The 24,716-nt window shown below is 39.6% G+C and overlaps 1 protein-coding gene across 2 annotated transcripts in view; it reads right to left on the bottom strand.

Moving 5' to 3' along the window:
* TBXAS1 (thromboxane A synthase 1) overlaps positions 1-23,488 on the bottom strand; it is a 238,005-nt gene extending 214,517 nt beyond the window's left edge. The window contains exon 1 of one of the 2 annotated variants that reach the window (XM_020997953.2): positions 23,208-23,488. In XM_020997953.2, the coding sequence (XP_020853612.1) occupies positions 23,208-23,296 (89 nt within the window). In that variant the 5' untranslated portion in view covers positions 23,297-23,488. The remainder of the gene's footprint in view (positions 1-23,207) is intronic. The other variant, XM_078153401.1, reaches the window with a different exon arrangement.
* Positions 23,489-24,716: the final 1,228 nt, after the last annotated feature.

Below are 24,716 nucleotides of genomic sequence, written 5' to 3' on the forward strand. Positions count from 1 at the left end.
ACCAATTGCTCTATCTCTGGGAGAGCCACTATCCTCCCAAGGAACCTGTGTTGCACACACACTGAGAGCAGTATGATGAGATATAAGTGTGAGGCCGATGATTGGCTTTGTTCGAGAGGGAATGAGATTTTCATCTCTGCTCAAAAACAAGAAGCGGTCAGAACACTAGATCATCTTGGTTGGCAAGATGAGATGGAATTGTAAAGCACTGCAGTGGAGTTTTAAAATGGAAAAAAAACCCAATATACATAAGTAAGTGTCAGTTGCACAACAACTCACAATTATATAGTACTTGAAGGTTTACAAAAATTTTTCTTTATGACGATCCCACAGAGGAAAGCAGTACAAGTGTTGGTCCCACTTTACAGAAGAGAACACCGAGACTTAAGTTAAGTGATTTGCCTGTGATCATACACCTAGTAAATATCAGGGTTGAGTTTCAAACCCAGACCTCCTGACTCCATAACTAATGTTCTATGAGACTACATGACCCTCTGGTCACTTTGGAAACTATACACTTATCCTAGAGATTCTGGTATTATTCATGGCATTTCCAGAACTCCTCTTTTGGAATCTCCTTCAGAAATTGTTTACAAGTCACACAAGAAAACCAGTCCCATTTTTTTTGTTGTAACACTTCATTTCTGGACCCAAAACATCATTTTCTACCTTGATAACCAGACATGTTCACATGATTTCAAATGATTTTTTTTGTCTATTTCCTAAAGTCAAATTTATCCTCAAAGGACAAAGATTTTCCATCACCAACGATACTGTTTTAAAAATGAATATAATTTGTGAAGGCATTTACAAAGGAGCAATTCCAAAAAACATTCTGAGCTTCCTTAAAATAAGCATATAGCCTCCCAAGGTGACTGCTTTAAAAGGACAACACTCATTTGGATAGATAAGTTCTGCTATGTTAGTTTAAAAAAACACCACGTTATTTCATAGTCCCTCCTCGTACACTCATTTGGGCAGGCAAATCAATAGGGTAAGGATAGAGAGAGGAGTGTTGCATAGAACAAGGGGTTGGGGGGGAGAGGGAGAGAGAGAGAGAGAGAGGAGAGAGAGAGAGAGAGAGAGAGAGAGAGAGAGAGAGAGAGAGAGAGAGAGAGACAGACAGACAGAGAGAAAGAAAGAAAAAATAATATTCAGTGAAAATGGTCCTTGAGGAAGCAGCAGGCCTAGTTTTCATAAGCAGCCTCAATTTTAGCTCCAAGCTCATCAGTGTGTTATTAAACCAAAGTGCTCTTATCCAAAGACACAAAAAAGAAACAGCATGCAACCCTGATGCTCTAGGGTACCCAAATGTATCTACTGCCTTTCAAATGTAGTTCCAAAATGCGTCCATTACTCACACTCTTAATGTTTTGTTAAATCAAATGTTCTAGCGCCGGGATGTTGCCTTTGCTCATGCTATCTCCCCCACCTGAATTAAACTCCCTTACCCATTTCCTCCTTGCCAATACAGATCCTGCTTTTCTTGCCAAGCTCAGTTCAAGATCTACCTCTTACACAAAGCTTTCCATTACTCTGTGTGTGTGTGTGTGTGTGTGTGTGTGTGTGTGTGTGTGTGTGTGTGTGTGAAAGCCATCCCTAGAACAGCTACCATTTACTAAGGGCTTGAAAGTTCCCATAGTGCTTTAAATGTGTTAGACCCTCATCACCTCATCCCTGGACTACTGAAATAGCTACTGGTCAGTCCACCTGCCTCAAGTCTCTACCTACTCCAATTCATCCTTCATTCAACAACCGAAGTAATTTTCCTACAATGCAGTTCTGAACATGTCATCCCTCTACTCGATAAATTCCAGTGACTTCTATTGCCTTCAGGAGCAGATATAACATGCATTGTTTGGCACTCAAAGCCATTCAAAACCCAGCCTGGTCTCTTTCCTTCTTCTCTTTCTTTTTATAACTCACTCCCCAATACGTATTCTTTGATCCAGTGACACTAGCCTCCTGGCTGTTCCACGAACAAGATACTACATCTCTCAGCTTCAGGCATGCTCTCTGGCTGTCCCCCATGCCGGGAATCCTTCCTCCACTCCAACGACTAGCCTCCCTGGCTTCCTTTAAGTCCAAACTAAAATCCTGCCTTCTACAGAAAGCCTTCCCTGAGCCCTCTTAATTCTACTTCTTTCCCTCTTTTAATTATTTCTTATTTTATTCTGTATATAGTGCTCTCTCTCTCTCTCAATATATATATGTATATATACATATATATGTATGTGTGTGTATGTATATATACATATACATACACACACATATTTTCTCTTGTTGTCTCCCTCATTAGATTGTAAGCTTCTTGAGTTCAGGGACTGTTATTTTGCCACGTTTTATATTTAGCACAGTGCCTAGCACATAGTAGGCACTCAATAAATGCTTGTTGATTGATTTGATTGAAATCTTGAAACAACCCTGTGAGATACCAAAGATAATATTATCCTCATTTTAAGAAGCTGAGTCTCAGACAGAAAGTATCTTTGTCATAGACATAGAGCTAGTGTCAGAGTCAACATTCAAACCCAAAGTCTAGCCCAGCACACTTTCTTCTACCTTGTTGGGACCTGAAGATTCTTGTTAAATTAGTTTATGTTTCATAAAATTTTAGAGCTAAAGGAGACATTTAGTTCAACCTCCTCATTTTTACAGATTAAGATCTGAAGACTCAGAGAGATTGCAGAACTTGACCAAGGTGATAGATCTGGGTTTAAATGCTGTTTTTACAACTTACTAACAATAAGACATTGAAATTTCAGTTTCCTCTTTTGTAACATGGTGCTAATAGTTGTCTTAGGAATCAATTAACCAACAAATATTTATTAAGCAGCCACTATGTGTCTGGCATTGTCTGAATCCATAACTAAACAGGAATCCCCTCTTCCACATTCCCAACAACTGATTGTCCAACCTCTGTTTGAAAAATTCTAGTGATGGAGAAGTCCCTCCCTCCCCAGACAGCCTACTTCACTTCTGAACTGTTCTAATTGATAGTTTTTCTTTGTATTAAACGTGCTTCTCTGCAACTTCTGTCCGCTCTTTCTGGTTCTGCCCTCTGAGAACAAACAATACCAGGCGTAAAATAAAAACTTCAAAAAATTCACCCAAACATCTGGGTGACATGTTTTAAATTTCAACATATTTGGCATTATGTAGTCAGAGCCTGGGTATGTATCAGTATCAACCAACACAACCATAAATAAATGCTTCAGAGTAAAAAGGAGCCAAAGAATGGGTTGAAATATGCCTAGTTATATAATATTGCTTTAATATTCTGATTTATCCATCTGGAACATATGAGATTTCTATTGATCCTGGAAAAAACCTCAGATATAGCATGCAATTAGCTCAGAAATAAAACTGGTATTACTGATGGCAAGTATCCTTCAGCTGTTACCGAGCAGAAGTCAGAAAAGCAGAGGGCTGAGGGCTGGTTTTGTGAGAGAGAATGTCAATTGTAATGCTTACAAATACAACAGGGCCCTTTTTTATGCTGAACTAAAATCTGCATCCGTGCAATGTTTCTCTTTTTAAGGTTTGCAAAAGACTTTTTCTCATAAGAACCCTGGGATATAGATGGTGCAAATATTATTCTCCCCTTTTTACAGACAGGGAAATTGAGGCACAATGAGGTTGACTTACCCAGGGTCAAACAGTATCAAGTGTCAAGAGCCAGGTTTTTTTAGCTTTGTGTCTGGTGTTCTTTTTACCATATTACACTGTCGTTCATCAGATATAAGATCAATTCTTTGGGGACCAATACTGATCTCTTCATGAGCCTTTTCTAGGCTGGTCATCCTCTTCCCCATCAATACAAATAAAATCTACAACGATGAGATTTAATAGGGAAACAATAAAGTCCACACTCTTGGTATTAGGCAATGCAGTGTTGAACTTGGAATCAGAAAAGCTCATGTTCAGATCCTGCCTCAGCCACTCATTCATTTCCCACCAACTTTGTACACCTCGGTCTGGACTCCATTGTGACTGCAAGAAATCTCATCATCAGGAAACTCATCATCCTGCAAAACTGTATCAACTATGGTAGCCCTCCATTAGACTCTGACCCATTAGAGGGTGAGCTCCTTGCAGACAGGGACTTAGCTTGCTTATTGACTGACTCATACCTCATCAGCTCCTTCAGTATCCTCTGCCCCTCTGCCTGGACAGCTAGAGGATAAAGCAAAGAATTCTTCCCAAAGCTTCTGTTTAAGGAAAGCTCCCAGGCCAACCATCTCTTCATTTCCCACCAGCTTGCACTCTTTTCTTCTAGACTCCTTCATGGTTCCATGACAGCATAAGCTCCCTAAAGTCAACGACTGTCTTTTTTGTATTTGTATCCAGTGCATAGCACATTGAAAGCCCTTAATAAAGGTTCTTGAAATGAGTGAGACACTTACTGGCTTCATAGCCCTGGGCAAGTCACTTAACTTCTCCCAACCTCAGTTTCTTCATCTGTAAAATGTTGATAATAGCACTTATCTCCCAGAGTTGTTGTGAGGATCAAGTAAGATAATATATGTAAAGGGTTTCACAAAGCTTAAAGTGTTATATAAGTGTTAGCTTTTGTAATCATCATCATTGTTATCATCAAATCTGTTTCACAAATAAAAGATGAGGAGGGATGTATAACTAGATGGCAGTTCTCTTGAAAAAAGATCTGGGGCCCTTTGATTCTGCAATAAGACTACCAAGTCTGTATCCCCCACCCCCCCAAAGAAAGGAAAAAGATCTATATGTAAAAAAAAATGTGTGTGTATAAATTCTTTTTGCAGTAGCAAAGAATTTGAAATTGAGAGGATATCAATCAGTTGCAGAACGACCAAACACGCAGTGGTATATAATTGTGATGGGGCACTATTGTGCTATAAGAAATGATCACGGGCAGCTAGGTGGCGCAGTGGATAGAGCACCGGTCCTGGAGGCAGGAGGACCTGAGTTCAAATGTGGCCTCAGATGCATAACACTCACTTAGCTGTGTGACTCTGGGCAAGTCACTTAACCCCAATTGCCTCACCAAAAAAAAAAAAAAAAGAAAGAAAGAAAAGAAAAGAGAAAAAAAAAAAAGAAGAAAAAAAAAAAGAAGAAAAAGAAAAGAAAAAGAAAAGAAAAAAAGAAAAGAAAAGAAAAGAAAAGAAAAGAAAAGAAAAGAAAAGAAAAGAAAAGAAAAGAAAAGAAAAGAAAAGAAAAGAAATGATCATCAGAAGGGTTTCAGAAAATCCTGGAAAGACATATATGAGCTGATGCAAAGCAAAGTGAGCAGAACCAGGAGAACATTGTACATAATAGCAGTACATGTTGATCAACTGTGAATGACTTAAATGCTCTCAGCAACACAAAAATACAAACAATTTGCAGTGCTTCTTAAACTGTGGATTGCAACCCCATATGGGGTCATATGACTGAATATGGAGGTCATGAAAAATTTGGCAACAGTAAAAGGTTTCTGAAAATGCAATGACCAAAAATTAATTAAAAATCAAACATGTAATGAATCTGAGGTGTTTTGGGCAGCCCATGTTGCATCATGTAAATTTACTGCAGCCTTGGTTTTGAACACAAAGAAGCCTGCTGAAACTGAAAAAGGGTCGCCAGTGGAAAAAGTTTAAGAAGCCCTGTGAGAAGGACCTATGATGAAAAATGCTATCCACCTCCAAAGGAAGAACTGGTGGCAGTCTGAATGCAGATTGAAGTGTAGTTATTTTACTTTCTTTATTTTTCTTGTTTGTTTTTTTTTTTAATTTTTGGTCTGTGTTTTCTTTCACAACATGACTAATATGGAAATATATTTTGTGACTGCATAGGTGTAATCTTTATCTAATTGCTTACCTTCTCAATGAGGGGGCAGGGGAGGAAGGGTGGGAGAGAATTTGGAACTCAAAAAAATTATTTAAAAAGGTTAAAATTGTTTTTATATGTATTTGGAGGAAAATAAAATATTAAAATTTTAAAAAAGAAAAAAATCTGGGAGTTTCAGAAAACGGTAAACTCAAGATGAATCAATAATGAGATAGAAAAGTCCAAAAAGCCAATATAATCTTATCCTGTACTGACAGAAGCATAGAGAGAAGTACCCTTAGAGGGTCATGTTCACTTCTGGGTCCTACAGTTTGGGAAGGACATCAGTCATTTGTAGAGGGCCCAGAAAAGGGTGAACGGGGTGTACCTCAAGTTCATGCCATGAGGATCAGTTTAAGGAACTGGGGATATTTATAGCCTGGAGAAGAAAAAATGGGGAGGGGTGGGAAAATAGGGTTAGAGACTTGACAGCTGTCTTTAAATATATGAAAGATATCATCTGTCTGCTTGGCTCCAAAGGGGAAAACCAGTAACAGTGGCTGGAAACTGCAGAGAGGTAGATTTTAGCTTGTTGTAAGAAAAAAAATTCTAAGAATTAGAAATGTACCCACTTCAACCCCTCCCCCTTTTCCTTCTGAGATTATTTTCCTTCTACCCTGTGTATGTCTTGTATGTACATTTTGTTTTTGTTCAATCACTTCAATCACGTCCAACTCCTCATGACCCCGTTCAGGATTTTCTTGGCAAAGATACTGGAGTAGTTTGCCATTTCCTTCTCCAGCTCATTTCACAGATAAGGGACTAATGCAAACAGGATTAAGTGACTTGTCCAGGGTCACACAGCTAGTAAGTGTCTGAGGCTGGATTTGAACTCAGAAAGATGAGTCTTCTTGATTCCAAGCCCACTACTCTATCCACTGTACCACCTAGTTGCCCTTTTGTATGTATATAGTTGTCTGCACTTGTCTTTCTCATTAGAATATGACCTTCTTGAGGGCAGGGACAGCATTTTGCCTTTCTTTGTTTTAGCACAATGCCTGGTACATTGTAAGTGTTTAATAAATGTTTGTGATTGACTCTCCAAATGTGAAATAAGCTACCTCAGAAGGTAATGAAAAATCTCTAGATTGGACACTTTCAAATGGAGGCTGGATGACCACTTTATGGTCATAGAGGTTGTTCTCAGTGACAACCAAGAGTCCCACCAGAATCTTGACTATGCTGCAATAGGTGAGCTTTCACCTTATATTGCCTGCAGCTAGGCTTCTACACTTCCTGCCCATCTTCTCACCATGTATTTGCAGGCCAGCATCCTTTTTCCCTTCCCAACCGAAACTTGGTTTCTGCCCCTTGGAACTACAGACTCTCAGAAGTGAACTTCCACCTTACCATGCACAGATCTAGGTTTCTGCTTTACCAACATCTGCATACCACATCCCACTGCTTGTGTTCCCACATCTTTCTAGCTCCCATTTATGTGCTGACTTCTCCCATTAGGACGTTTTTCAAGAAGAATACTTGAGGGCAGAGACTGTCTTGCTTGCTTATATTTGTAACCCCAGGACTTAGCAAGCACCTCTATCTCTTTCTTTCTTTCTCTTTCTTTCCTTCCTTCCTTCTTTCCTTCTCTCTCTCTCTCTCTCTCTCTCTCTCTCTCTCTCTCTCTCTCTCTCTCTCTCTCTCTGATGGCCTCTGGTAATCACATAAGTCATAGGGAAAATAAAACTTGATTTGCAAAAAGTCTATATATGTTCAGCTTCCTAGGAGCACAACTATTGTGTAAGGCAAGGGACAAGATTCAATGGGATTTCATTCAACCTGCTATTGCACTGGATGTGGCAGGTACAACCCAAAGAATAATTTCCTCCTTCGCAGGTTGCTGTGGCTATGTCCTACTCAGAGCAAAGCCTATTAAGATTTAAAGATTAGGGGCATTAAAGAGCTGTGAATAGTGGTGAATCTCCTAATCAATATTTTTCTGGTCGTTGATAAGCAGTGATAACTTATTCGATCACCAAAGTTCAAGGGAAAGGCAGGGACAACTGGGAGAAATTTACCTCCTAAAATACCTACCAAAAAATTTACAGTGCTTCTTTCTCCCTCTGAGTCTGTCCCTCTCTGTCTCCTTTTTGTGGACTCCTTTCACCCTCACTTTGGGCTTCTTTTCACTCTCCATCTACTGTTCTCTCCCTTTCCAAGTCTCTCTTTTCTAGCTGCCATATTTAATCAGGTTCAAATTCAATTCTACAAATACTTATTAAGCATCTACTACATGCAAGGGACTATGATAGCAACTGCAGACATATAGACAAAAAGGAAGTCTATGTCCTCCAAGAACCTAGAACATTCAACAATAGCCGATATTTTTTAAAAGGCTTTCAAGTTTGCAAAGTGCTTTACACACATTATCTCATTTGATCTTAAAACCACATCATAAGATTGGAGGGGATGTGGGAAAAATGGGACACTAATGCACTCTTGTTGGAGTTATGAACTGATCCAACCATTCTGGAGAGCAATTTGGAACTATGGCCAAAGGGCTATAAAACTGTGCATACCCTTTGATCCGGCAATATCACTGCTAAGTCTATATTCCAAAGACATTAAAAAAAAAAAAAAGGAAAAGGACCTATTTGTACAAAAAAAAATTTATAGCAACTCTTTTTGTGGCGGCTACGAATTGGAAATTGAAGGGATGCTCATCAATTGGGGAATGGCTAAACAAGCTGTGGTATATGATTGTAATGAAATATCATTGTGCTGTATGAAATGACAAGCAGGATGATTTCAGAAAAACCTGGAAAGACTTACATGAACTGATGCAAAGTGAAGTGAACCGAACCAGGAGAACATTTTACACAGTAATGGCAATATTGTTTGATGAAGAACTGTGAATGACTTAGCTTCTCAGCAATACAATGATCGAAGACAATCTCAAAGGACTAATGATGAAGCATACTATCCCCTCCAGAGAAAGAACTGATATTGTTTGAATACAGACTGAAGCACGCTATTTTTTCACTTCCTTTCTTTCATTTGTTTTCTTTTATTCAAGTCTTCTCATACAAAATAACTAATATGGAAATGTTTTACATGATTTCACATATATAACCTATATGTGTTAAGATTGCTTACTGTCTCAGGGAGGGGGGAGGAGAGGGAGGGATAGAATAAACATGTAACTGGGGAAAAATAAAATATACAAAAAAAAAAGAAACAAGGAGGCTTACAGGGAAAACAGGGCATCCTGTTCATCTCACATTGGTAAATACCTAGGGGAATCCAAAAAAGATAAAGTTTTGTATTTAATTTTATCTTGTTTTTATCTTCTGTATTGTCCAATTCCTTTCTTAGGATATACTGAGATCTGAACATATAGTCTTGTTTCAGTGGGTTTTTTCTCCCATCTTTTTTGAGACTGATAAATATCCTAAAACATATAAGTAAATTGGAAATTTGTACTCACACACACACCATAAGGTGAGTATTCTAGACATTATAGACATTATCTCCATCTTAAATATTAAGAAACTGAGGCCCAGATAAATTAAATGTGACCCATGGTCACACAGCTAAGAAGTATCAGAGGCAAAATCTGAACACAGGTATTTCTGATTCCAAGTCCAGTACTCTGTTATGCTGCATACTGTCCCTCATGTACACAGATAAATAAAAAGTGATAGTAATACTCAAAGGAGAGAACATTTATAACGGAGGGGACTCAGGAAGACTTTGAGTAGGTGATAAGCCTTGAAGGAAGCTAAGAAGACAGAAAGAAGAGCAAAGATGAGGAGGGAGTACATTGCAGGTATAGGAGAAAGTTATTGTAAAAACATGGAGCTGGGAGATGGAGATATCAACTTTAGAGAACAGTTATTAGGTCACTTTCACTGGAATATAGAGTATGGGAGGTGAGTAATAGGAAATATGTCCAGAAAGATAGCTTGGAGCTAGATTTTGGATGACTTTAAGGGTCAAGATGGGAAGTTTGTAATTTACCCTAGAGACAATGCAGAGCCACTGAAAATTTTTGGTCAAAGAGTAATGTGGATAGATCTGTGCTTTAGAAAAACCTTTTTTTTTTCCAGCTATATGATGGTTGGGAAGAGATTAGAATCAGGGGGACCAATTAGAAAGCTGTTGAAATAGTTCAGGTGAAAGGTGATGAGGGCCTGTACTAGAGTGTTGATTGCATCAATGGGGAGAACTGGTAATAAAGATGTTATGCAGGGAGAGGCACCACGACTTGGCAAGTGATTGGATAAAGGAGATGCAGAAAAGTAAGAATATAGATTGATTCCAAAGTGAGTGGCTGGAAAAAATGATGGTGCTCTCAATATAAACTGAGAAGTTTGGAGGAGGGGAAGGATTGTTTCTGGTGGGGATGGTGAAGATAATCAGTTCTGTTTATCTATTAATAATTCTGTTAACAAATACATTGAATTTGAAATACCGATGGGACATCCAAACGGAGATGTTCAGCAGACAGCTAGAAATTGAGCCTTGCAAATCAGGAGGAAGATTAGGTCTTGATACACAGATTTGAGAGTCACCTGCATAGAGGTGAGAATTAAACTGCAAGTTTATAAGGTCACCAAAAGAAAGACTGTATATAGAGAGGAAAGCACAAGACAAAGCCTTGGGGACATCTATACTTAGAGGGAGAGAGAGAAAGGTTATAAGGTACAAAATGCTGTATGCATGAAAATAATTTCAAACATCACAAAAGAGAGACAGAGAATATATTTCTAGACCCAAAGCGATACACATCCCACTAATTACCCATTGGTAATTTGGTCAACATAAAAAGTGCTTCAGCAAGCAAGGCATAGTAGTGGTCAGACACGTAGGAGGAGAACCAAGAGAGAGCAACAGCATGAAACCTTTAAAAAAAAAAGTCATCAAATTTAGCAATTAAGAAAGCATTGGTAACCTTGCAGAGTCTAGTTCTAGTTGAACGGTCCGGTTAGAAGTAGGAAATGAGGAAGGAAGAGTAATGAATATAGATTTTTTTTCTTATTTGTCTGTGAAAAGGAAAAGAGATTGAAGACTATAACTGGAGGGTATGGTAGGGTCAAGTGAAATGTCTTTTTAAGGATGGAGGAGAGCTGGGTATGCTCCCCCTTGTCCTCTCTCAGAACCCGTCTTGGTTGGCTGGACATGAGGAAGACTCACTATCACTGGGCGGGGGGGGGTCTCCTCCTTAATTTCACCTCCCTGTCAGCCAGTTACCCACAACCCATCACAGTTGCCTGATTGCTCAAATGGCTTGGATGAGCTGTGAATCACTAATTCTATTCCTTCTGGTGAGATGGAGGACCACATGGTTTTACCAACTGCCCTACCATTGCTTCCTGAAGTCTTTGAGGCCTGCCATTATCCTTACCTCTATTCCCTCTGGACTTCTTGCACTATAATATGTCCAAGTGATTTAACGAAAGGATTCCTGGGTCTTGTACCTACCTCTCACTGTATTCTTAGGATTCTGGGGCTTTTCCATCCTCCCTGCAACTGAACTTCTTTTTTAAAAAAATTTTATTGATATTTTTTATTTTTATATTGTATCCCTGTATCCCTCCCTTTCCCTCTCCCAGACAGTTATCTCATATAATAAAGAATATTTTTAAAAGAAAAAGAAAAGGGAGAAAACCATCAGAATATCAACCAATACTTCAAAAACATCTAAAATATATGCACTGCCTACCTCTACAAAGAAATAGGGGGGGAAGTATCTTCTCATATTTCTTTTATTATAGCTTACTCTTTTAAATTTTGCATTTTTTATTATTTTGTGGTTGGTGTTCTTTCCATTACCTCATTGTCATTTAGTCATTTTGTTGTTTTTTGTTTTTAGTGAGGCAAATGGGGTTAAGTGACTTGCCTAGGGTCACGCAGCTATTAAGTGTCAAGTGTCTGGTCTGAGGTCAAATATGAACTCAGGTCCTCCTGACTCCAGGCCTAGTGCTCTATCCACTGTGCCACCTAGCTGCCCCCATTTATTTATTTTGTATAGTGTTTTATTGATCCTGTCTACTATATTCTATATCCATTCATGTAACTTCCCATACTTCTCTGCATTCATCCAGTTCATTATTTTTTATTGCCCAGTAATTTTTCATTATGTTCATGTACCATGATTTGTGTAGCCATTCTCCAAACAATGTGCATCTACTTTGTTTCCAATTCTTTGCTACCACAAAAAAGTGTTGCTGTAAATGTTTTAGTGTATATGAGGATTTTCTTTTTGTCAACAACCTCCTTAGGATGTATGCCTACAGCGGAATCTGTGGGTAAAAAGATGCTGACATTTTAGTCACTTTGTTTACATGATTCTAAATTGCTTTAGAAAATGTCGTATTGTTTCACAGCTTAACCACCAAAGCAATCCCAACATTGACTATTCCCATCTTTCGTTATCTTTGCCAAACTTCAGGGTTGTTATGATTTGCATTTCTCTTTCTAAGTGTTTGGTGCATTCTTTCATATGGTTGCTAATGGTTTGCAATTCTTTTGATGATTATTTATTCATATCCTTTGATCATTTGCCACACAATTGCCCAATAGGGAAATGGCTTTTGGTCATACACATACATGATATATATGTTGTTTAATCATTTTCAGTCATATCTGACTCTTCATGACCCCTTTTGGGTTTTTCTTGGCAAAAATATTGGAGTGGTTTGCCATTTCTTTTTCCAGCTCATTTTAAAGATGAGGAGACTGAAATAAACAGAGTTAAGTGACTTACCCAGGGTCACACAGCTAAAAAGTGCCTGAGGCCAGATTTGAACTCAGTTGTTCCTGACTCCAGGCCCTGTACTCTAACTCTTTGCCACCTAGCTGCCCCCTTATATTTAGATATACATGTACATATGCATATACATACATATACATATACGTATACATATACATATACATATACATATACATATACATATACATATACATATACATATACATACACATACACATACACATACACATACACATACACATACACATACACATACACATACACATACACATACATATACATATACATATACATATACATATACATATACATATATGTGTGCATTACTTATCTATATATTTTGAATACCAAACTTTTACCAGAGAAATATTATACAAACATTTTTTTCCCATATCATCATCTCCTTTCTTAAACTAAATACACTAATTTGTTTATGCAGAAATGTTTTAATTTCATGTAATCAAAATGATCTTCTTTTTTAATTGTCTGTGTGCCTTATTTTGTTAAGAATATATTTCTGACCAAAACCTGGAAAGACTTACATGAACTGGTGCAAAGTGAAATAAGCAGATCCAGGAGAACATTGTTCACAATAACAGCAACATTGCGTGATGATCAACTATTAATAACTTAGCTCTTCTAAGTAATACAACAATCCAAGCCAATTTCAAAGGACTCAAGATGGAAAATGCTATCCACCTCCAGAGAAAGAACTGATGTAGTCCGAATGCAGATCGAAGCGTGTTCTTTTCACTTTCTTTATTTTTTTCATGATTCTTTCCTTTTGGTCTGTTTCTTCTCTCACAACATGACTCATATGGAAATATGTTTTACATGATTGCACATGCATAACCTTTATCAAATTGCTTACAATTATAGGGAGGGGGAAGGAGAGAGAAAAAAAAATGTGAAACTCAAATTTTTTTAAAAACTAATGTTAAAAATTGTCTTTACATGTTATTGGAAAAAATAAAATACTATTTATAAAGAGAAGAAAAATATCTCTTACCCATAACGAACATTCTTTTATGTGCTGTCTCCCTCAACTAGAGTGCATGCTGCTTGAAAGTAGGATTGCCTAGTTTTTTCTATTTGTATTCCTAGTGTTTCACACATTACTTGGCACATAGTAAGCACTAAAATACTTTTTCATTTATTTCATTCATTATCAGAAGCAGGAAAGGAGTTAGGAGATAAAGAGAAATCCAAAGGGTGGGGAAGTAAGGAGGTAGGGAGGTAAGGGAGTGGGAAGGGAAGATCCCAGATAAAATAGAAGGCCATGGGATCAATCAATTAATAAACATTTACTAAGCATCTACTAAGTGCCTACTAGGACAGCTAGGAGGCACTGTGCTGGTCCTGGAGTCAGGAAGACCTGAGTCCAAATCCAGCTTCAGACACTTACTAGCTGTGTGACTGTGGGCAAGTCACTTACCCCTGTTTGCCTCAGTTTCCTCATCTGTAAAGTAAACTGGAGAAAGAAATGGCAAACCACACCAGTATGTTTGCCAAGGAAAATCTCAAATGAGCTCACAAAGAACTAGACACAACTGAAATAACTGAACAAGTGCCAGGCTGTGCTAAGTGCTGGGATACAAAAAGAAGCAAAAGACAATCCTAGCCTCAATGAGCTTACAGTCTAATGGAGGAGACAACATATATACAAAGCGAGATGTCAACAGGATAAGTGGGAAATAGTTAACAAAGGAAAGACAGTAGAATTAAGAAAGATTTGGAAAGGCTTCTTGTAAAAGATGGGATTTTAATCAGGACTTAAAGGAAGCCAGAGAAGTCAGTAGGAAGAGTTGACCAGGGAGAGTATTCCAGGTGACGCCTGATCAAAAGCACTAGTGACTTCAGCAAGAAAAAGGGACTCCTCTTTAGAAACTAGAGCAAAAGAGATGGGAATACAGGGTTTTGAGGGGTAGAATGAGGAGAAGAGAGAAGTTCTATGGATTTTTTGTCGGTATTATCTCACGCATCCACTTTTCTTACCATTCCCACTCCTACTTCCCAACTCCACCAACTTATGCTAGTCATTTAAGCTCTCTTGGCCTCAGTTTCTTCATCTGTAAAATGAGGGGTTTACGGGGCAGCTAGGTGGCACAGTGGATAGAGCGCTGGCCCTGAAGTCAGGAGGATCTGAGTTCAAATCCAGCCTCAGACCAAATACTTGACACTTACTAGCTGTGTGACCCTGGGCAAGTCACTTAACCCCAATTGCCTAACCAAAAAAAAAAAAATAAAATAAAAATAAAATGAGGGGTTTATGTTCCAGAAAACACTTTGAAATTATACTGGAAAAAGTCCATACACCCAAAAATCCAACTCTAAGCATATACCTATAAGAAAGTCAAAGAGAGAAAGGTCCCATATATACCAAAGTGTTCATAGTTGCACTTTTTGTGGTAGCAAAAAACTAGAAACAAAATGAATAGATTCCCATCAATTAGGAATGGCTGAACAAATTATGGTATATGAATGTAATGCAATATTATTGTGCTGCAAGAAATTGTTATGATAAGGAATTCAGAGACCCATAGGTAGGTCTGTATGAATTGTTGGAGAGCAACATAAGGAGAACCAGGAAAACAGCATACACAATGACTATAAAAAAAATAACTGAAAAGAATACTAAAAGAAAACCAATTCAAATGACCAATGTTGTTCTTCAAGAGCAGACAATGAAATACACCATTCTCTTTGTGTTGGATAGGTGGAGAGCTGCCAGTACAGAATGTTGCGTACGCGATGAAGACCCATTTTCTGTGTCTGTTGGTTTTGGTTGGCTGTTTGTTGAAAGGGAGGACTTGTGGCTGGGGTGGGCATATCCGAAATGACTGTGATGTCAAAACAAATTTTGTTTTGAATGAGGGTTGTTTAAGCTAAATGATCTCTAAGTTCCTAAGCAGCTCAAAATTCTATGATTCTGCAGTTGTTTATTTCAAGTCATTATCACTTTAACAGACTCTTAACTGGTGTGCTTGTCTCTGGTTTCTATTCCTTCCAACCCATCCTACATACTGCTATCAAATTAATCTTCCTCAAACCGCTTCTTAATCTTCTTGAATATCAGTCTTCCTAATAGATGTGACTCCCCAGATAAAAACTTTCAGTGGCTCCCTACTGCCTTAAAGATAACGTCCAAGTCAAGGCTGTCATTCAAGACCTTCCATGATACAGTCAGTGTTCATATATATTATAGCACTGGCTTGGGGAGGGGGCCTGGCATTGAAATTGTCAGTGTCAAGAAATGGAGGAAGGTCAATAATAGGCATAAGGAAGCAGGAAAAAGGTGACAAAAAGACCCAGACAGAAGCTAAATTTATGCCAGACATGTAGGCCTGACTCTTTCAGGAAAGGAGAAGTTGATATAGAAGCTGATAGCAGAACTGTAGAATAAACACTGAAATAAAACTGCTTAGCAGATAGATGTAACATGTTTTTACAATGCTTCACAGTTTATAAAGCATTTTGTTCCCTGTGAACCTACGAGGTAAGTGTTCTCCCTCTCTTCTACAAATGAGAAAACCAAGATCGAGAGGTTAAATCAAGTGGGCTGCTTGTGGCCCACCAAAGGATTTTGGGCAGCCCTTGAAAAGTGTAGGGTTGCCACTGTGCACTCTCCTGTTTGTCACGTGCCCCGTGGCAACCAAACATTGTCAGTCTGTCTCTGATCTAACCTATCTGCAACCCGAAAAAGTTTATAAGTTCTGCAAGTCTGGGTTAAATGATTTCTCCAGATTCATGGGGTGGCTAGGTTGTGTGATAGTATATAGAGCACTAGGCCTGACTCAGGAAAGGCTCATCTTGCTGAGTTCAAATCCTGCCTCCAACATTTACTAGCTGTGTGACCCTGGGCAAGTCACTTAACCCTGTTACCTCAGTTTCCTCATCTGTAAAAAAAAAAAAGTGAGCTGGAGAAGGAAAGGCAAACCGCTCCAGTATCTTTGCCAAAAAAAAAAAACACCAAAAAACAAAACAACTCAAATGGGGTCATGAAGAGTCAGTCACGACTGAAATAACTGAGCAACTGGAGTTATGAGATTGGTGAATGGCAGAGCCAGGATTTGAATGCAGGACTCTTGAATCCAAATCCAGTTATTTTCCCACTAACTTTTCTGTGCCTTTGGAGAGGAAGTGTGATGCTGTGGACAGAATACTTGAAGGCAGAAGATCTGAGTTCCAACCCTGGCTCTGTCACTGATTATCAATGTGATTTTGGGCAATTCACTTAATGTCTTTGGGCATCAGTATCTTCATCTGTAAAATGAGACAGAGTGGAGACCAGATGATCTATAAGGTCCCTTCCCACTCTAAATCTATAAGTCTCACTTCACCCAACTATAAAATAGGAATAATAATTCTTGTACTACCTACCTTGAAGGGTTGTAAGGAAAATGTATCATAAACCTTAAAATACCATGGAAACATGAGTTCTCCTCATCTTCGTCATCACCATTATCTAGGGGACAGCTAGGTGGTACAGTGGGTAGAGCACTAGGTTTGGAATTGAGAAGACTCATCTTCATGAATTCAAATCTGACCTCAGACACTTACCAGCCATGTGACCTTGGGCAAGTCACTTAACTCTGTTTGCCTCAGTTTCCTGATCTGTCAAATGGCCTGGAGAGGAACATGGCAAATCACTTCAGTATTTTGCCAAGCAAATCTCAAAGTGGGGTCATGTAGAGTCAAAGATGGCTGAAACAACCCAACAACAACGAAGTTGTCTGTCAGGAACAAAGGGGGTTCTGGGTGGTAGTTAGTCATAAAAAAATACTATCCATTTTTGTGGTGGCAAAGAATTGGAAATTGAGAGGATGTCCATCAATTGGGGAATGGCTGAACAATTTGGTACATGGAGGACCTGAGCTCAAATTTGGCCTCAGACCAAACACTTGACATTTTCTAGCTGTGTGACCCTGGGCAAGTCACTTAACCCCAAATGCCTTTAAAAAAAAAAAAAAAGATAAACAGGCTGCTTTCAGAAAAACCTGGAAAGACTTGTATGGTCTGATGTTGAGTGAAGTGAGCAGAACCAAGAGAATGTTGTACACAGTAATAGCCACATTGTACAATGACTGATATTGATAGACTTAACCCTTCCCAGAAATACGAGTATCTAAGATATCTCCAAAGGCCTCATGATGGAAAATGCTATCCACACCCAAAGAAAGAACTATGGAGTTTGAATGCAGATTGAAGCATACTATTTGTTATTTTCTTTTCCTTTGGCTGAGTTTTGTTTCCTCTTTCTGGTGATTCCTCCTGTTGATTCTAATTCTTACTTACAACATCACTAATGTGAAAATATGTTTAATAAAAAAAAAACACTATCCAAAGAGACTTAGTTCTGAATTTCTAACTGGCTGCCTGATATCGCCACCTGCATTTCACACCTGAAGCTTGGAAACCAAACTCATTATTTTTCTCCCCAAACTACACCTCTACTAATGTTCCTATTTCTGTAAATTTCATCACCATTCAACTAATCATCTATGCTGGAAACCTTTATGCATCCTTGACTATCTCTACTCTGCCTTTCTCCCAGCATTCAATCTCACACATAATAGGATTAGGTGAAATGACCTCTAGGGTCCCTGTGTGTTCCAGTATTTTATAATTTTATGTCATATCAAAGATGAGCCTCCTTGGCAAAGAAACAGAAGCAAAGTAAGAATTGAGCAGCAATTCCTTCTCTCTGTTATTAGTTATCGTCGTCCCATCTAACCAAGCACAGAGGCCTTTCCCTTCTTTGCTCTTCCTTTTTCTTTCTATAGAGCGTTTAAAAATCCCTTTTGTTCACTTTGGCTTCAGCCTCACCAACTTCAGATCATTCTGAGCTTTAGCACTTCTAATATTATTTTTAGTGACTATGTCATGCTCATATTCGTCCTCTGGAATTCCATTCTTGAGGATGTTCTATCCCTCCTAGGCCAACTTCCTCCGCAGAATTTCAGTCCATGAGATACTACTTCATTTTCCTCTGAACCTTTTAAAAATTTGCTTTCCCAACATTTAGGGTACGTGTAGACTAGACTTGAATTTCTTCTCTATAACAAATTCAAGGAAGGAGAGGTTACTGCATCTCAAGGTTCCCATGATTTCTGTCCTAGCACACAGGTCTTCCCATTAATAAGAATCAGATCTGGAGAAGAATTTCTCTTCTTTGGTTCCTCTGCATCTTGAAAGATGGAATTATCACTAAGGCAAGTCAGAAGTTATTAGCTGCTCTGCTTCTAGCACATGTGAATGTGGACATGAACATACACACACACAAAGAGTAAGCTTCAGGAGAAAAAAATAATAATAATGGCTAGCATTTATGTAGCACTTTAAGCTTTGCAAAGTGTTTTACATATATTATCTTATTTGAGCCTCACTCCAACTCTATGTGCTAGGTGTTATTATTATTCCCATTTAGGTGTTATTTATCATCCCCATGGGGAAACTGAGGCAAAGAGAGATTAAGTGACTTCCCCAGTGCTTCACAGCTGGGAAGTCTCTGAGGCAGAATTCATACTCTGTCTACTGTGCCACCTCATGATCTCTGCCTGGATAATTGAAGTTCTCCGTCACTGCTTTTGCACCAGGCTTGTGATTTGCTTCCCACTCATTTATTTCCTCTTTCTCGTCATGGGATTTGTAGCATATTCCAATAACAAAATCATTTCTGGTGCTGCCTCCATTGACCTTCATTTTCGGTCATGCTCTGTCCCACCTCTTGTTACTTGGATCTCCTTCCATGAGTAAACCTTCTTAATAGTCCCTCCCTCTTTCAGCTATCCTATTTCTTCTGACTAAGATATACCTTTCCTAAGCCAGAAACCAGTCATGGGCTTCATCCCACCAAATGTCAGTGACCCCATTGAGGTTCAGAGGCCTCCTTGTAGTTGAACTTTTTTTTTTAGTTGAATTTCTTATACCTCATGTTTCTTGCTTAAATTTTTAGCATTTGTGGAGAGACCTTTGAGGCCCTGAGTTTTACCAATGGTTCCTTTTCTCCATCAAAAATGGATGTGAAATATTTCACCAAAATGAACAGTACAACTTTGTGTGAACGGATGTCTATTCTTTTTATTAGCTAGCCAACGTTCTGTTAACACCCTGTAAAGGTGGGCTGTGCTTTCCAGAGTTAACTGGTAACCCAAGTGGGGGAGGAGGCCTCACCAATGTTGTCCTGCAGTTCCCTTGCTCCTGCAGCACCGTCCTGTTTGAATTGCTGAGCTTGACCCTACTGCTGGTTCCCAGGCAACCCCTCTAATCTGTTTTGTTGTCTTTGTTTTGGCAACCTGACTCAGACACCTCTCTCTCTGGTTCTGACCTTATCTCAGCCTCACTCTACAGCTCCCTATACCTGTCTCCATACCTCTGAACCTGGCTTCATGACCTGACCTTAATGACTGATTACACACGTATAACTTCCCCCACTATTTTATTGGTTGTTTGTAGTACCCTGATTGTGATTAACCTAGCTGTGTTGATTTAGCAGGAAAAGGCTTAGTTTCCTGCCACTTAGATATCTTGTTATTCATGCCAAAAATGAAAGGGTAAAGCATGGGTAGGGAACCTGTGTCCTTGAGGCCACATGTGGCCTTCTAGGTCCTTAGGTGTGGCCTTTTAACTAAGTCCAAGTTTTACAGAACAAATCCTTTTATTAAGGGGATTTGTTCTGTGAAGTTTGAATTGAATCAAAGGGCCTCACTTGAGGAGCTAGAGGGCCACATGCAGCCTCAAGGTCATAGGTTCCCCACCCCTGGATAGCATCTAGTCAATAAGCATTTATTAGGCACCAGCTATATGCCATGGAGTATACAAAGTGCTAGGAATACAAAGGTAAAAAAAATCATTCCTGCTCTCAAGGAGCTTATGGACTAATAGGCAAGGTTGTAATATAGGACCAATATTAGATTATCAGGAAGCAACGTAGAGGTCATCTCATCCAACCCCCTAACTTCACAGTTGAAAAATCCGAAGGAAGCCTAAGGAGGTTAAAACGTTAGTACCATGAAACCATTTCCTGGACCATGAATCCTGCCATGAGCCACACTTTGAAAATCTTCTTCATGGACTATTTGCTCCTAACAAACTGACCTCCTAGCTGTTTCCCCATGTACTACAGTTCATCTTCCCCTTCGTTGGGTGCCTTTGAACAAATGTTCCCTTCCCCCCATGTCTGGAATGTCCTCTCTCCTCATCTCCACCTCATGGAATCACTGGCTTCCCTTCAAAGCATGGCTTCAATGCCATCTCCTACCTGAAGCCTTTTCTGATCTGCCTCAAAGTCATTATCACAATTTCTTTTGTTGGAATTGTTTTGTAGGTAGTCTGTATTGACTTGCATGTAATCTTGCAGTGGAATATAAGCTTGTTGAGGGCAGAGATTGTTTCATTTCTGTCATTGTGTCACCAGTGACTCATATGGTGACTTTCACATATTAGGAACTTGAATAAATGTTTATTGAATTGAATTGAACCACTGAATTTCATCATCCCATGTGGGGACTCCCTCCACTCCTGTGGCTACTGTGGCCAAAAAATTCATCAGCCGACAGCCAACTGAGCCCCTCTATAATCCATTCAGCTGGCATTCTAATAGAATGTAAACTCCTTGAGGACAGGGGCTGTTTCATTTTGTCTTTGTATCCCACAGTGCTTAGCACCTAGTAATCACTTAACATATGCTTTCAATTGATTGATTAACTGAGACAAGTCCATTGATAGGTCCGCACTAGAAGCCTTTACAGCTTGGTAGGCCCCATCAAATTTTTTGCTTTACTAACATAGTCCTCAATGCCCAGAGTGACCTCCATGCCAGAATGAGGCATCAAAGGACTTAGGTGAAGATTCATATGAAGAAAAAGTAAAAGGCTTTTTTAAAAAAAGTTAATGTTGATTTTCAAGTCACACATGGTTAACTGAGATGCAAAGTTCAGAAGATAATTCAGTTAAAAAGCCAAACAAGATGAGGAGTTGAAAGGTTTTAAGTTTCTTTAAGTTATTAAATTCCCAGGAAAATGATGCCTCAATATCTACATAGTGTATTACTTTTCATATCCCCATATTCCTATCTAGAACAGCATTTCTCCCCAACAGGAGCAGGAGAAGTGGAAATTCTGCCCTGACTCTAGCACGTTCTCATTATTTTTTTCTGCTTTTCATCTTTACCTATGGAGATCAGAAACAGCTGAGTAACTGAGGTTATTAGTGAGAGGGTTAGCTCAGTCTCCTACTGCTGTCCCTTTGCACAGGCCTGGAAATGCCTCACCTCCTTTCCTTCATTTCTTAGAATCTCTAACTTCCTTCTGGGTTCTGATCATGTGCCATCTCCTATGGGAAGACTTTCCCATCTCCTTAGTCATTAAGGCTCTCTCCTTCCTCTTTAAATCATATATGTATATGTATACATACATACATACATATATAATACACACATACATACACATGGTGCATGTATGTATATATACATGCACAAATTATATATAAGCACACACATATGTGTATTGTATGTATATACACACACACAAATACCACACACAAAGGTCAGAAGGTGGGGGAACCAAACAACCGTATTTTATTCCCTCCGTAGAATATAAGCATCTTGAGTACAGAAACCGTTTCTGTTGGTTTGACTTTGTATCTATCCCCAAGGTAAAATGTAGCATCTCACTTATAGAAGGTACTTAATTAATCCTTGTCAGATTGGATTGGACTGAGTTGGATTGGATTTAGTGCATTTAGCCTAAAGGAATAATCATGCCTAGATTCAGCGTTTCATGAACTCTTCAGAGTCTCTAGTAATCTAACAAGGGATAACTGCAGAGTTAAGAACTAACTGGGAGTCAGTTCTTTAAGCTCCCCTTAGCTGCTGGGAATCTAGCCTTATAAAAGGGCCCTGAAGAGCAGATGTGAGGGGAGCAGTCTCCCACTTCTGATACAGTCTCAGAGGGTTCAGTGAACAACTTTGCCCATAGATGGGCAGAGATCACAACATCTGTGCCTCTTCTAAACTTAAAAGGGTGAACTCAGCCTATGCTTTCCCTGAATCATCAATTGTTTTTAAAAGCTTGAAATGAGGGGGAGTCTGGGATGAGGAACCAAAATAGGGAGAGGCCCCTGAGAAGCAAGAAGTGAGAAAACACAATGGTTCTAAAGAGGCTACTCCTAAGATCATGTGGGTCTTTCCAGCTTGTATTGTTTTACTTCCCAATTTATCATTCTTCAAACCTCTCGATCACCATCTGTTTCTGCTACTACCTAATACTGAGGAAAAGAGCGAAAGATTAACTCAACCATTTGCTCTTGATTCAAAGGCTATGTAAATCCTTAACTTCCACTAGGTTGGGGAAAACCCCCGAAACAACCTCACATAAACCACATCAGCAACAGCAACTCACGGGGAATCATAGATCCAACACTAGAAGGTACTTCAGAAGCTATCTAGTCCATTTTACAGATGAGGAAATAGTTGAGGTCTAGAGAGGATAAGTGGCTTGATTACACACATGAGCCGTAAGTAGAAGAGTCATGATTCAAAGCTAGTTCCTCCAATTCAAAATCCATCTAGTTTTCTACTGTACCACATAGCACTACTGAAAACGTACATACCCTAGTTAACAGCCACCTACTTGATGACTCTACTTACCATTTCAAAAGGGCTAAGAGGACCAGGACCAGAGCCACTGTCACCATGGTGCCATTCACTTCCAATTTGAAGAATTCCAGGAATTCCATTGTTCCTCGACCTCAGCAGAAAAGAGATCATAGATGGGTTGTTGTTGGAGGCTGGGAGACAGGCAGGTTGTAGACCCCCCTAAAGAAAAGAGTGCCTCAAAGTTCTCTCAACAGTTACCAGAATGGCAGTCTGCCATCAAGGCGGAAACAGACAAGACTACGTCAAGCCAGCTTTGTTCCAAGATGTGGCGTCAGAATGTCTCCCTCCTTCTAAAGAGGAAGGAAGGGGAGGGAAAAGAAAGGGTTTCAGTGAAGGCAATGAATCAGCATCTCTCTCTATTCAGCATCTCTTGATGACTGTCCTGTAAGTAAATATTTACATAGCTCTTCTGGGAGGCAGCCACAACACAATACCCGCATCTATAGACCATAGTCATGAATGCCTAGACTGGTAGGTGACAAGCAACAGGAAGGGTCCTGAGGTGCTCCCCAATAGCCTGGCAGAATTGTGTGACAGTTATAGGCTCTGTATTGCTGATGAATAGCTTTGGAGGTGTGTAGGAATTCTTGTAATACTCTCTTTGTCGGTCCATTGCACTACTTTGGTTCTAGGAAGTATGAAGACAGTAGCACACCAGTCTGGCTCGTACTGGCTTGACAAAGCCAATTGTTAAATGTTCAAGGGGAGCATTTATACTTTGGAAATTGGCAAATGCTACAAATCAGGGCTTGACTTATTATATTATTGACTGTTTAGACTTAAGAAAGTGATAGGGGGAGGGCAGAGCCAAGATGGCGGAGTGAAAGCAGTGACTTGCTTGAGCTCTCCCGCAAACCCCTCCAAATACTCTTAAAAAATGGCTTTAAACAAATTCTGAAGCAGTAGAACCCACAAAAAGACAGAGTGAAATAAATTTCCAGCCCAAGACAACCTGGATGATTGATCAGAAAGCTGTGTTGCGCCGGGCTGGGAGCGCAGCGCAGCATGGCGTGGGCACGCAGGCCACAGCAAACCTGGAGCAGGCCTCAGAAGACTGAATCGCGGGCAGCTGTGCCTTTTTCCAGACTCCTCAATCCACCAATGCCAAAGACAACTTAGAAGGTCAGTGGGAAAAGTCTGTTTCTGTCGGTGCTGAGAAAGGAAGGTGGGGTTTCAGCTCCATTCCCCAAGAGTGTGGCGCTGGGGGGTGCAGCTGCTTCCCAAGCTTCCGGCCCACAGACTGAGGGGGAATCCAGTGGCTGATCAGAGAGGGATGCAGGGATCTCTTTGCCAGTGCTGAGGCAGGAATCTCTTGCTTTGCCCGTGTGTGGATCTGGGTCACAGTTCTGGGGGCAGTGCTGGGGTGAGGAGGAGCTGGCGGTGGAGCTTGTAGTGGCTGTGGAGAGGCCCTCCTCACAGTTACAGGACAGAAAGGAGTACTTGTGTCACAGGCCAGGAAAGGAGTAAACACCTCCCCTTATCATACCACCTTGGAAGAAC

Source organism: Phascolarctos cinereus, unplaced genomic scaffold (assembly GCF_003287225.1).
Source record: "Phascolarctos cinereus isolate Bilbo 61053 unplaced genomic scaffold, phaCin_HiC Scaffold_1;HRSCAF=81, whole genome shotgun sequence".
Taxonomy (NCBI): domain Eukaryota; kingdom Metazoa; phylum Chordata; class Mammalia; order Diprotodontia; family Phascolarctidae; genus Phascolarctos; species Phascolarctos cinereus.